This window comes from Chionomys nivalis, chromosome 3, assembly GCF_950005125.1.
Source record: "Chionomys nivalis chromosome 3, mChiNiv1.1, whole genome shotgun sequence".
In the NCBI taxonomy this organism is placed as follows: Eukaryota; Metazoa; Chordata; class Mammalia; order Rodentia; family Cricetidae; genus Chionomys; species Chionomys nivalis.
Window position 1 is genome coordinate 103,629,511 of NC_080088.1, and position 14,916 is coordinate 103,644,426.

The 14,916-nt window shown below is 45.8% G+C and overlaps 1 protein-coding gene across 2 annotated transcripts in view; it reads right to left on the minus strand.

Moving 5' to 3' along the window:
- The window catches only part of Caln1 (calneuron 1), a 476,552-nt gene that overhangs the window by 410,194 nt on the left and 51,442 nt on the right, over positions 1-14,916 (minus strand). For both annotated transcript variants that reach the window (XM_057765690.1, XM_057765691.1), the window contains exon 2: positions 13,545-13,734. In XM_057765690.1, coding sequence (XP_057621673.1) covers positions 13,545-13,663 — 119 coding nt within the window. In that variant the 5' untranslated portion in view covers positions 13,664-13,734. The remainder of the gene's footprint in view (positions 1-13,544; positions 13,735-14,916) is intronic.

Genomic DNA, 14,916 nt, shown 5'->3' on the forward strand with positions numbered 1-14,916 from the left:
TCAGCTGTTAAGAGCGTCTCTTGTTCTTCCAGATGACCTAAGTTAGTTCCCAGCATCCAAGTTGGGTGACTCACAACCACCCTTAACTCTAGGTCTAAGGGATCCACCACCCTCTCCTGGGCTTCATGGACACTGCACTCACATGCACATACTCATACTTAAAATAAAACAAATCGTTAAGCAACCAGTCGGAGAAGGCTACATATTATAAATGATTCTGTGGAAAAGGCAAAACTCTTAGAGCTCTGAGATCCAGAGACAATGAGAAAGTGTGACCAGGTGAAGCAGGGGGAACTTCTTCAGGACAGGGAAAGTATGCTGTACGCTACTGTAACGGCGTGCTCATAACAATAGACATTTCTAAAAACTCACCAAACTTCACCCAACAAGTTTACCTGAATGGGTGCAAATTTTGAAAGTTGTTTAATACATGCCTGCAATTCCAGCACTTAGGAGGAAGAGGCACAAAGACCATTAGTTCAAGTCCATCCTCAGCTACAGAGGCTGAGGGCAGCTTGGGCTACATGAGACACTATCCCAAAGAAAATAACAAACAATAAAGCATTTAAGAGCTCAAACAAATCCTAGACTGGAATGCAAAGTGGAACAAACTCATTTGTACTGCGGCCATATAAAATGACCTCACTGAAGAGGACAGGAAGAAACTGCAATTCCAATGGCTTTGGAAACAGACCCGATGTGTCTAAAGCTAAATGCGGTGAACTCTGGACACAAGCGTCGCAGCTGATGAGGTTGCCTCCTGTGGGTTGATGACATCATGGTTCTCGTGACATTGTGAATATTTTCGGCCTCATTAAGTAAATGGATGGCGGATGGTCAGCGCCAAATTGCTCTACATTATAGTTTAGCGGAGGATTCCAGAACCATCTGTGTGGTAGTAGATCAGGAAACAGCATAGATCAATATTTAGGTTAGGATGGATACATGTAGAAATCTGTACAGATCGTGTCTATGTGGGGGTGATATATATGTATATATCTCAGCCTATCAGCTGAGAGGGCCTAGACGTTACAACTGTCCCATAGCAACAAGGATACCTAGCACCCAGCTCTTAGCTTCTGACTCCGTTCTCTAAGCAAAGAAACAGGGCATCTGGAGAGAAGGCTCAGTAGAGTGTTTGCTATGAAGCGTGAGGACCTGAGTTTGATCCCTACAGCCCACATAAAAGAGGTGGGCACGATGGTGCAAGCTTGCAATCCTCCTTATAGAGAAGGGTGCCCCTAGGGTTTGGCAGCCAGCTAGTTCAGCTACCTGGTTAGTTCCAAGACAGTGAGATACCATGTCTCAAAAAAGAAAAAGTATGATAAAAGGCATCTGAGGAACAGAACCTCAGGTTGATCTCTGACATCCACAGGCACATGAATAAGTGCACACCACACACATGAGCGGGCACACGCGAGAACATACACACCAGAAAAACAAACAAACCAGGCAAGGAGTGTGTAAGAAGAGGCCAGGATAAACATTGCTCTCCAGGGAGACATTCCCCTTCACACCGATAAAAACAATCCAAAAGGTAGATGGTCTCCATCAGGCTACAATGTATGAACTGCCTTGGCACACAAATCTTGGCCGTTAAGTCTAGTCTGTCTCTAAGAAGTCAAATGACTATTGTCATTAGCCCAGCCTAAGAAATCTCTTGATGTGGTGTTATGGGATTGCCTTGTGAAACAAAGAGACAGTGTTAATAAAATCAACCTTGGATCAGAGTGACCGAGAAGCCACTGACTGATTTTTTCCTTTTGGCTGGAGATCCAGCAAGAGAACATCTCTCCATTTGTCCCAAACAAAAAAGACCTTGAATCTCTAAGTCCTTCCCTAGTCCTTCCTATGTGTCTCTCTGTCCATCTTCCAGGTTCTCTGTACTCTCTCTGGATAATTCTTGTCAACTAGTTGCTAGCTCTGCCCCCTGATCCAAGGTTGATTTTTTTAGCACAGTCTCTGGGGCTTCACAGTGCGATCGAACATTCTGCAACAATGTGGGCTCAGCTTACGACCAAGTATCAATGAAAGGGGAGAATTTGAACCAGTGCAGTCCTAGCACTCAAGAGATGGAAGCAGAAGGGCCAAGAGTTCAAAGTCATCCTCAGCTACATGGCCCAGGCTACATGTCTCAGAAAACCAAAATAAATAAATGGTAAAATTAGCATCCAATTTAATAGTCTCCAAAATACCACTCCTAAGATATACTGTTGGGGTTTGTTGAACTCTTTGGGCATCAGAGGGAGACCATTTCTGTGGGGCACGTTTCCTAAAGAAGGGTGATGGCTGTGATTGAGACAGGCATCAGATAGTAAAACGGGGCATACACCTGTAATTCCACCTCTCAATTACTGCAACAGGAGGATTGTAAGTTTGAGGCCAGTATTAGCTACATAGTGAGACCCTGTCTCAAAACAGGGAGAGCGAGAGGAGGGGAGAGGGGGGAGCCATGAGAAGGAAAGGGGAAGGGAGGGAGGACTGGCTAATAGATGCACCCATGATGTTGCTACTATTTTCCCATCATCTCAGTTTCATGCATTATTTTTAAATACTGTTTACCCTGAGCTCCACGGTTCCTCAAATGTGTGACCGTCTCCATGCCCACTCCTACATCTTATTAGTTAACTTGCCAGCGGAGATGCACGTGCCCTGTTGTGCCACACATTTGTTTAATGCTTTGAGACAGCACTAGACTACAATTGATTTTCTTTGCTATTATCTTAAGTGTTCCACTCTGTGTTTGGGAGATATAATTCACAGGCCTTGCTAGACTTGCCAAAGAAATCTGTGCATTAAAAGAGTCTTGAAAACACGTTTTGCTCTTTTCTGAGGCTAACAAAATTCCTTTTGCTTTGTTTTGCCTTGGTTTTCTTAAGACTCGGTCTCATATAAACCAGACTGGCCTCAAACTTGCTGTGTAGCTAAGGGTAACCTTGAATTTCTGATCCCTCTGTCTCCACCTCCTGAGTGTTTGGGGTTTCAGGGATTTCACCAGAGCCAGCTTGAACTATTTCCCTACATTGAAATGCTTCAGTTAGTCCCAAGTCTGGCAAAATTTTCTCTCTCCCTCTCTCTCTCTCTCTCTCTCTCTCTCTCTCTCTCTCTCTCTCTCTCTCACACACACACACACTTCCAAGGGGTAATGGGATCAATTAAGCCCTGTTTAGTTAGGAAAATACAGAAACACACATTCCGAACACCATGCTATTCAAAGGAACCCACCCAGCTCTGAAGTCACATCGCGGCAGTAACAGGCTAAGGTAAGACAAGGCATTCAAGAAGAATGTAAGAGTCGACTGCTGCAAAATCATCTTCTAAACACATGGGACCATTGCACACAGACGCTCCCAACAGCGTGGTTGCCTGCATTAGACCCACACAAGAGCAAGCCAACCAACTTTGCAGCATGGACATGGAGCCTAGCCCTACCTGAGGAGCTTTGGAGTTCCAAGATGTTGGGGGTGGGGTATGTCCATTTTCTTCCAGGAATTGACCCCCCATTAGGCTCTGGTGGATGACCCCGCACTCATGCACAAAAGGATAGCACGGAATATACTCCGTAGAGTGTGAAAAGAGGACATGAAGTTGGGAAGATGGTGTGGTGGGCCATCTGGGAGGGGCTGGATGGGAAGTAGAAATTGATAATGATCAAAATATGATCAATACAAATCAAAGTATCAAAGAATGGATCAAAACATTTTTTAGTGCATTGGAGTTGGAGAAATGGCCCGGTTGTTAAGAAAACTGGCTTCTCTGACAGAGGACCTAGTTCAGTTCCCAGCACCCATATCAGACAGCTCACACCGCCATAACTTCAGCTCCAAGGTCCTCTGCCAGCCTCAGTGGACGTCTGCCCTCATGGGGACATCCCCACAAATTCACATCATTTAAACATTTTCTTAAAATCTAAAAGATGCCCATCAAAATCCCAACAAAATTCTTCAAAGACCTCAAAAGAATGGTACTCAACTTCATTTGGAAAAGCAAAAAACCCAGGATAGCCAAAACAATCACCTGATCTTTGATAAAGAAGCAAAAAATATCAAATGGAAAAAAGAAAACATATTTAACAAGTGGTGCTGGCATAACTGGATATCAACATGTAGAAAAATGAAAATAGACCCATATCTATCACCATGCACAAAACAAGTACAAATGGATCAAAGACCTCAACATAAAACCAGCCACACTGAACCTCATAGAAGAGAAAGTGGGAAATACACTTGAACGCATTGGCACGGGGAGCCACTTCCTAAATATAACCCCAGCAGCACAGACACTGAAAGAAACAATTAATAAATGGGACCTCCTCAAACTGAAAAGCTTCTGTAAAGCAAAGGACACAGTCAACAAGACAAAATGACAGCTTACAGTATGGGAAAAGATCTTCACTAACCCCACGTCAGACAGAGATCTGATCTCAAAAATAAACAAAGAACTCAAGAAATTGGACATCAAAAGAACAAATAATCCAATAAAAAAATGGAGTACAGACCTAAACAGAGAACTCTCAACAGAGGAATCTAAAATGGCTGAAAGACACTTAAGGAAATGTTCAACGTCCTTAGTCATCAGAGAAATGCAAATCAAAACAACTCTGAGATTCCATCTTACACCTGTAAGAATGGCCAAGATCAAAAACACTGATGACAACTTATGCTGGAGAAGTTGTGGGGAAAAGGGAACACTTCTGCATTGCTGGTGGGAATGCAAGCTGGTATAAACCCTTTGGATGTCAGGGTGGCAATTTCTCAGAAAATTAGGAAACAACCTTCCTCAAGACCCAGTAATACCACTTTTGGGTATATATCCAAAGGCTGCTCAATCGTGCCACAAGAACATGTGCTCAACTATGTTCATAGCAGTTTTGTTTGTCATAGCCTGGAAACAACCTAAATGCCCCTCAATTAAAGAATGGATAAGAAAAATGTGGTACATTTACACAATGGAGTACTACACAGCAGAAAAAAAATAACGACAGCTTGAATTTTGTAGGAAAATGAATGGAGTTAGAAAACATTATTTTGAGTGAGGTAACCCAGACACAGAAAGACAGTTATCACATGTACTCACTCATGGGTGGTTTTTAAACATAAAGCAAAGAAAGCCAGCCTACAAACCACAAGCCCAGAGAACTTAAGACAACAACGAGGACACCAAGAGAGACTTACATAGATCTAATCTACATGGGAAGTAGAAAGTAGAAAGACAAAATCTCCTGAGTAAATTGGAAGCATGGGGACCTTGGGGGAGGATTGAAGGGGAGAGGGGAGAGGCAGAGAAGGGAGCAGAGAAAAATGTAGAGCACAATAAATATCAATAAAATAAAATAAAAAGAAAGGCAAAGACCAAGAAGAGGAGTATGAACCAGAAGGTCAGGCTTAGTGGCTCACACCTCTAGTCTCAGCACTCGGAAGACAGTGGTGGGTGGATCTCTGTGATTTCAAAATCAGCCCCATCTAAATAGGAAGCTCCAGGCCAGCCATGAATGTACAGGGAAATCTTGTCTCAATAAAACAAAACAAAACCCTAAAAAATAAAAAGTAGACCGAAGTGAAGAAAAAACTGATGAACCTGGGTCAGGGAACCCAGGATGCAGTAGAAGGGTAATTCCTGGGCTAAGATCGGCTGTCACGTGTTCTGTGGAGTTGAGGACTCACACCTTGGTGGCACTCATGGTCCTGCTGTTCATCAAGGACGTTGCTCTTGACCCTGCACACTCTTGCTTTGTTTCCTTTGAGACCAGCTCCATTAACAAGTGATTTCAAGTGCTTCCTCTTGCTAGTCTCCCGCGTCTCCGCTTCTGTGTCCCCTGTCCTTAAAAGCCCTGTCCTACGATGAACCAGGACACTGTTCTGCAGAGCAGAAGAAGGTGTGTGTGTGTGTGTGTGTGTGTGTGTGTGTAAATGTGCGTGGTAGTCCTAGTATGTGTGCATGTTCACATCTGTGGATGCACACATATGTGGGAGGTGAGCATGCTCATGTGCACACGCATGTAGAAGACAGACATCAACCACAGATGTCACTCCACGGGTGTCATCCACCTCGTATGTATTTCTTTTTTAATTTTTAAATTACAATTATTTATTTATTGTGTGTGTGAATTGGTCATGGCTCTCCTGTGGAGGTCAGACAACAACTTGCACAAGTCACTTCTCTCTTTCTACCATGTGGCATCCCAGGGAATGAACTCAAGTCATCAGGCTTAGCAGCAAGCCCCTTTCCCACTGAATCATCTTGCCAGCCATCTTACCATGTTATTATTTTTATTACTGTAGCTGCTGCTGTTGTTGTGGTGGTGGTGGTGGTGGTTGTTGTGGTTGTTGCTGTGGTGGTTATTGTCTCTCCCTGAACCCAGGGCTCACTAAGGAGCCCTGACCAATGAACCCCAGGGATCTATTTGTCTGTCTACATAGCTCTAGCTCTGGTATTATTACAAGCATGCACCTCCACACCCAGCTTTGGTTGAGTATTGGAAATTTAATCCGTATTCTCACGCTGGCATGGCAAGCACTTTACTGAGCTAACTCCCCAGCCCCAGGGTACACATCTTTACCCAAATATTTGATCTTTAGTATATATGCACAAGTTCATAAGGATGGAGTTACAAAGATGGTAATTGCAGGGTTGCTCGTGACAGCTCAGGAGTGAAAGAGCAAGAAAGAATGAGAGAGGTGACATCAGCAGACACGAGTGGGGCGTGATTAACTAAGTCACTATACCACAGAAAAGAAACTCACAAGGGGCAGGGAGGTGGCCCACCATGCACACTCAAGGACCAGAGTTCAGATCCCCGGAACCCACATAAATTCTGCACTGATGTGGCATCCTGCCCATAATTCTAACCTTAAAACATGAAGACACGGGATCCCCAGAGCAAGCTGGTTAGCAAAACTAGAGATATGAGTAGCCCCAAGTTTGATCAAGAGACCCTGCCTCGAAGAGTAAGGTGGAAGAGCGTTGGGAGATGATTCTTGACATCGGCCTTTGGCCTGCATAGGCATATGCACACACATGCATGCACACCCAAATACACGCATGTTCTCGTACATGCAAGCATGCATACACATGTGCACACGTGCGTGTGCGCGCACACACACAGATTTATGTCCCTAAATGAGATCCAGACACACCTTGTCTGAGGGACTCTACTGCTGTGAAGAGACACCATGACCACGGCAACTCTTACAAAGGGAAACATTTGTTCGGGCAGGGGCTTGCTTACAGTTTCAGAGGTTCTGTTCATTATCATCGTGGTGGGGAACATGGCAGCATGCAGGCAGATGCAGTGCTGGAGAAGGAGCTGAGAGTTCTGCATCTTGCAGGCAACAAGAAATGGTCTGAAAATCACTCTGAGGGAAGCTTGAGGAAAAGAGACCTTGAGCCCACCCCACAGTGGCGCCCTTCCTCCAACAAGGCTGCACACTTACTTCAACAAGGCCACACATCTTTATAGTGCCATTCTCTATGAGCTTATGGGGGCCAATTGCATTCAAATGACCACACATCTTGATCGTGGACTCACCCTGATACATAAATTCTATTCTGAGCATGAATCCATTTCCCTCCTGATCTTGTAAAATGATGGGAGAACAATTATTCAACTCTTCTCTTCAACATCCACCTAGACCCAGACCCACTGACAAATGGTACCCGAATGAACAAGAGTGTGTGAGCGCTCACCAGAAAAGAAGCTATGATGTTTACTCATTTGTTTGAGATTGGGTCTGTGACAGGTAGTTGTCATTGTCAACTTGATACATCCTGGGATCACCTGTGAGGAGAGACCCGATGAAGGATGATCTAGATGAGGCTGGCCGATGGACTGCAACTCGAAATTGTGAGCTAAGTCCAGATATTATATCATAGCAACAGAAATGAAAGTAGGACAGGTGCTTACTCTGTAGCCCAGGCTAGCCTTCAAGTCCCGACCCTTCTACTACCACAGCCTCCTGTTGCTTGGACTGCAGCTATGACCCACCATGCTCAGCTGAACCTATAAACTGTTTTTTTATTTGTGTGTGCATTTATGCGTGTATACGAGTGTAGTATGCATAAGTGCACATGTGTGTGCAGGTGCATGTGGAGGCCAGATGTTTATGTCAGGTGTCTTTTCCTTTTTGGGGGTTGGATTTCAAGATAAGCCCTGGTTGTCCTGAAACTCACTATGTAGAGCAGGCTGGTCTCAAACTCACAGAGATCTGCCTGTTTCTGCCTCTCCAGTTTTGGAATTAAAGCCGTACACTACCATGCATGGCATACTACCTTATTTTTGTAAGATAGGGTCTCTCACTGAACCTGGAGCTCACCAGTTTGGCTAGGCTAGCCCCAGGGATCCTCCTGTCTCGGACTCCCCAAAACTTGGCTTACAGAAAAACACTATTATGCCCAACTTTTTACATGGGTTCTGAGGATCTGAACTCAGGTCTTTGTGCTTATTGAAGGTGGGGGTGTGGAGAATCAGGAGTCTTAGCACAATATATCGTTTTGACTGTTCTATCTTACTAACACATGTGTTCATCTCTGACTGCCCTTCATCTACACTGAAGTTTATCATACATATCATGTGTTGTCACACAGCAATGCCGACAGCTGTCATGTTCAACAACCAGGGTATACTGAGGACTAAAGCCTCCAAAGCCAGGAGCCAAAGTTTACTATAATAAGTATGTCAGTCTCAGTTACACAAAAGTAATTAACAAAAACTCTAGCAAACCATCTTGCTGCCCCTCAGGCCCACCCGGAGAAGGGGGGCTCCTACTTCTCAAACACACATACACGCACACACACATGCACACACAGCTCCAACCACTGCCTTTGCCTCTATTTTAAGTACTAGCATTTCCTATAAGGCTTTAGAAAGCTCTTACCTAGAATATCAGTGTTCCGGGGCTGGGAGTATAACTCAGACAGTAAAGTGCTTGCCTGGGATGCACAACACCCGGGTTCCACAGCCAGTACTCCATAAGCCAAGCTAACCCTAAGCCTACAGCAGGCATGGTTTATGCAATGCGCACTTGAAATCCCAGTGGTTGAGAGGCAGCAGAAAAGGATCAGAAATTCGAGATTATCCTTGGCTACGCAGCACATAGCAAATTTGAGGCTAGCATCAGATACACAAGACCCTGTCTCAAAAGTTAGTTAGTTAGTTAGTTAGTTAGTTAGCTAGCTAGCTAGCTAGTTAGCTAGTTATTGCTGGGACAGGGCACTCAGTGAAGTGCCTAAAGCCTTGCAAACATGAAGATCAGAGTTTGACTCCCTAGCACCCACAGAAAAAGCCAGGTGTGGTGGCATGACCATGCAATCCAAGTGCGGGTGGTAGAGATGAGAGGATTCCTGGGGCTCGCTGGCCATCCAGCCCAGCCTAACCAGCAGGCACCAGGCAAGTGAGAGATTCTGTCTCAAAAAACAAAGGGACAGCTCCTGAGTAATGACACTTGACATTGTCCTCTGACCTACACAGGTGCAGAGAGAGAGAGAGAGAGAGAGAGAGAGAGAGAGTAAGGGGAAGAACGGGAGGGAGGAAAAAGAGGGAGGGAGGGAGGGAGGGAGGGAGGGAGGGAGGGAGGGAGGGAGGGAGGGAGGAAAAGAGGGAGGGAGGGAGGGAGGGAGGGAGGGAAGGAGGGAGGGAGGGAGGGAGGGAAGACTCCAATACCCAGACCCAGTCCTTCCATTAAAATCCAAGGATGAGCCAGAGAGCCCACTGCCCCATCTTACTACAGCGCCTCGTGTTACACACCCTCCCCTGAAACCAGCTGCCTCAGAGATGCTCAATGCTGCTGCAGCCTTTTTAGATCTGATAAACTCAGTAGCACTGAGCAAACACTGGGGGAAGAGAGCAGAACCCAGCATAGGGATCATGGAAGTGCCTGGGGTCCCATGGGGGAAGGGGAGACAGGTGGCCTTTTCAAGGGGCTACTTGGGGGGATGACACCAAGCTAACAACCAAAGCCATCTGAGCAATGGTGCAAGGAGAAGCTGAGTTCCCTTCGCCTCTTGCTGAGTAGGAACATAAGGCCACAGGGCAGTTTGTGGGACCTGTTTATGGAGAGACTCTCCAAACTGTTCAGAACAGGGGTGGGAGGGAGAAACAGAGAGAGAAAAAAAAAATGCCCTTTGAATTTCCATTGCTTTGAGAGTCGGCAATTTAATGAGTCATACATTCTAGATCCCTGCTTTGTCTACACATTTTCATTTCAAAATACTGAAAACACTTTGTTTGGAAGATTGGTTATTTTTAGCTCATATATCAATAGTGTGCATCCACTTCTCCCCAGAGAGAACAGCTTCCTTCAGATTGGCCTGCAGCACCACCCCAGAAGAGTGGAGCTGTTTACTTAGCTGTATTTTGACAAAACTAAGTGGGCATCTCTGTCCCATTTTTTTTTTTTTTTTGAGATATCCAACTGCACTATTGACCACCAGGAGTCACTCAAAACCAATTCTCTGACAGTTATCTTTTGTCAACTTGACACAACCTGGCGTGGCCTGAGAAGAGTCACCGTGAGGGATCAAGTTGGCCTGTGCGTGTTTGTGGGGGATTGTCTTAATTGCTGTGAGACAATCCAACCTACTGTGGGCAGCGCCATTCCCTAGGCAGAGGTCCTGAATGGCATAAGAGCGAAGAACTCATGTTCTCTTTCATTTTCCCCTGCTCTTGACTGTGGATGTACTGTGACTATCTGAAGATCATTGGTGTGTCAACAAAGATGAATTATAAACCTAGGATTGTGAGCAGAAATAAAGCCCTTTCCTCTAAGTAGTTTTTGGTCACGGTATTTTATCACAGTAACATACGTGGAAGTGAAAAGGCATTCCAAGATTCCCCAGATCCCAGAGCATGATCAGAGATGGAAGAACATTCTTTCAGCCTCCAAATCAAGGAGCCAGAGCCCTTACAAGTCAGGACTGCTAGCTCTCCAAGCATCACCATTGTAAAGGGTTGCAGCTTAGATCTCAATAGAGCAACTTAGTATTGGCCTTGGCGGCACACAGCTACAATTCCAGCACTCAGGAGACTGAGGCAGGAGGATCATGGGTTTTATATCAGCCTGGAATACAAAAAAAATGTAAAAAGGATAGAGGGTAGGGAGAAAAGAACTTGCTATACTGAAGGTGGAAAACCCCACTTATCTATGGGCTGCACCATTCCAAAGACTGAGGTCCCTGACTGAATAAAAGGAAAGAGTGAAGCGACCACCCCCATTCATCTCGCTCTCTTCCTAAATGTGCATGTAATGTGACCAGACACCACAAAGTCTTGCCAATATGCCTTCCCCACCATGGTGGGCCATAGCTCCTCAATCAAAGTGAGGACTGAAATAATCGTCTCTCCCTGAAGTTGCTCTGTGTTGGGCTTTTGCCACAGCCATGGCAAAAGTAATCAAACACCTGACCAAACTTCCCACACAGCCATTCTGAGCCCACTCATAGATATAAGCTGGCCTCTGGTTCAGAGTCCTAAGTCCTGCATGTCAAGACGCTCTTGGCCAAGAGTTTCATCAGCTCCTGCCCTTGGAATCTCAAACATTGAATTGTCTGGGAGAAGGTCCAGAATCTAGATAGAGCCTAGCAATGTCCTGTGCCTGAGATCTCTGTGCTTGCATATCCACAGTTCTGGGGAAGCATTATAGAAAGTCAAGAATTGCATCACCAAAAATATTCCCACCTCCCCCCAGACACCAACCATGAACACTCTCCACCTCTAATAGGAGCTGGGATGGAGCATGCAAGAGACTCCATGACCAACAGCCTTAGAGAGATCATCTCAGAATAGATCAATTTAAAGAACTTATCATCTAACCTTTGATGCCAGTATCACAGAGATCTAAAATTCCCTTCTATGCTAAACGACTCTTGAGTTTCTACAGCCAGGCATGGGTGGATTCTAATGCAAAGAAAAAGAGTAAGCTCAAAACCCAGGAAGCTCTGTGGCTTGGTAACACCCTGAACTGACCTCTCCTATACACAGGGAGAGGTGAGGAGGAACAGAAAGAAAGAGGACAGAGGAAGGAGTGGAGGGAGGAGGAGGAGTAGGAAGAAGAAAGGAAGAGGCAGAGAAGGGGGTTAAAAGGAGGTGGAGAAAGGGGAAGAGGAGGAGGGAGTGGTAGGGTGGTGGAGAAGGAGATGGAGGAGAAATGAGAGGGAAAGAGAAGAAGGAGGAGGAGGGGGAGTAGACCCATAACTGGCCTTAGAGAGACTTGGGTGATGTGGGGTTCTCTGTATGTTGTAATGTCAATAATGAATAAAGAAAACTGGCTTGGCCTGATAGGGTAGAGTAGAGCTAGGTGGGAAAACTAAACTGAATGCTGGGAGAAATGAGGCAGAGCCAGGGAGAAGCCATGGAGCCACAGCCAGAGACAGACATGCTGAAACTTTGCTAGTAGGCCACACCTTGTGGTGATTCACGGATTAATGGAGATGGGTTAAATTAAGATGTAAGAGTTAGCAAATAAGAAGCTACAGCTAATGGGCCAAGCAGTGATTTAATTAATACAGTTTCTGGTGTGATTATTTCGGGAGTCTAGGTGGCCGGTAAATGAACAAGTGGCCTCATACAACACTTGGGTAGGAATTCTGGGTTCTCCTTTGTGTGAGCTCAGGCCAGCCACTCAGTGTTTGTTAACACTTTTCTCTCACAAAAATGTACTTGCACAACTAAGCCTGGTGATGCACACCTAGTAGTCCAGCTACTTGGGAGGTGGAAGCAGTAGGATTCCAAGTTCAAGGATTATTTGGGTTACTGAGTGGGTTTAAGTGAGCAACTTAATAAAACCATGTCTCAAAGTAAGAAAAAAAGAAGACATGGAATACAGTATTATGGCAGAGCTCCTGCCTAGAATCCCCCAGTGAGGGGCTGGGGTGTGGCTCAGCAGTAGAGCACCTGCCAAGAATCCCCCAGTGAGGGACTGGGGTGTGGCTCAGTGGTAGAGCACCTGCCTAGAATCCCCCAGTGAGGGACTGGGGTGTGGCTCAGTGGTAGAGCATCTGCCTAGAATCCCCCAGTGAAGGGCTGGGGTGTGGCTCAGTGGTAGAGCACTTACCTCAAATCCCCTTATGAGGACCTACACATCACTAGTCTAATACCCACAAGGTTCAAGGTCTTAGGTTCAATCTTCAGTACACACACACACACACACACACACACACACACTTGCAATTTAAAAGATCCTCATGGGAATATTTTTGAGAATTAATTAAAATGACCTATGTAAAGGACATTTTTCCATGCTGTCACTTGTTCTGCATTCTGCAAGTTACACCTGCTTCGAAACAACTCACACCCTCTCAAGCCCAGTATTGACAGTGAGTTTGCAATCACACCCTCTTGCCTCTAATGGAGTCCATGGAAACCCATCACCCCCAGCATCGATGTAAACTGTCTCCTGTTGGAAAGCTCATCCTTTAGGAAGTCCCCGCCCCATGGACTTCTCATAGACTCTCCCCCCAGGCATCACGGCTCTCAGACCCCACCCCACTCCCCTACCTGCGAGTTGCAAAGCAAACTAGGTCCAGGGATTTGGGGTTGGGGGAAGACTTGCCAAGTGGGGAAGTCAGGGCCTGGGCTTCTCCGTGGCTCCTCTCCCCCTTCGGGGCTTTCTTGGTCCCCCTTTGTCTCATTCTCAGCCTTCCCATCTCCAGGTTGCTCGGGCAGCCGCATCAGGGGTCCAGAGTGACGTGGTCAGAGATTTGGGAGCACATCAAAGGAACATCAGCGAAGACATTGAGACTCTGCAAGGAGTTGACAGAAACTTACTGCTGGAAATAGCGCCGAGCGGTTACTTACTCAAAGTCGGTTGCCTAAATAATTCACACCTGCCCTTCCATGTTTACTCAGGACAATGGGAGATACAACTATGGCCCAAAAAATGTAATTATAGTACTGACAGATGTTTAGTTATTAATACGGGCTCAGTGTCACCAGAGAGCATTACATAACAAACAGATCTGTGCCTCTGGAAACAACTTTAATCTTTCTAGGTACTTTTCCATTCGCGCCCTCGGGCTTTGCCTAAGCAATATAAAATGAACAATAGCAGGTACCTACTTGAGGGCTACTTATAAAAAAGCCCAGCATTTCACATGTAGCCCTGGTGTTAGGGGTGGAGCTCAGTGGCAGACACTTGCACCACATGCGTCAGACCCCGGATCCCATCCCTACCAGCCTTGCCTTCCCCAGTCAAAGAGAAACTATAGCCAAAATCCCAGCTACTTGGGAGGCTGTAAGCAGTAAGTTCAAGGCCAACTGGAGCTACAGAGTGAGACCCTGTTTCAAACTGAAACGTAAAACAAGGGGGCAATGAGATGATTCTGCAGATAAAGGCGCTGACTCTACAACTTGAATTCAAGCCTTAGAGTTCACAGTGCAGGGAAAGAACTGCCTCCACCAAGTTGTCCTTTGACCTCTGCCTGTGCTCCTCGGCTCGCACGCACCCACACACACATACCATGCATGCATACGGGGATATCATGCACATATGCAATAATAAAAAAACAATAATTTCTAGACAAAGATATAACTAAGTGGTTGGGCTGCAATGTCCCTAAGGATGGGTCTACAGGAAGCCCTTTCAGGGAAGCAGCTTTGCAGGTTTAGATTACTAAACAAGGTGTGTGTGTTCACATACATACACACACATACACCAGCACTGGTCTATAGACATTGCGTTTGTCATGAGCTCCACCACTGGTAATTGCTCGGGGAAACCCACTTAAGCAGGAACAGTTTATTCTGGCTCATGGCTTCAGTGGCATCTGTCTGTGATGCTCGGTTTGTTGTTTCTGGCCCTGTTGTAATGGTGGGTGGTGATAGAGCAAAGCTGCCTACCCCATGGTGGACAGGAAGCAGGGAGAGAAGCAGGAAGTGGCCGGAGATATGGCATATTTTTCAGAAACCAAGCCCTAGTGATGTAC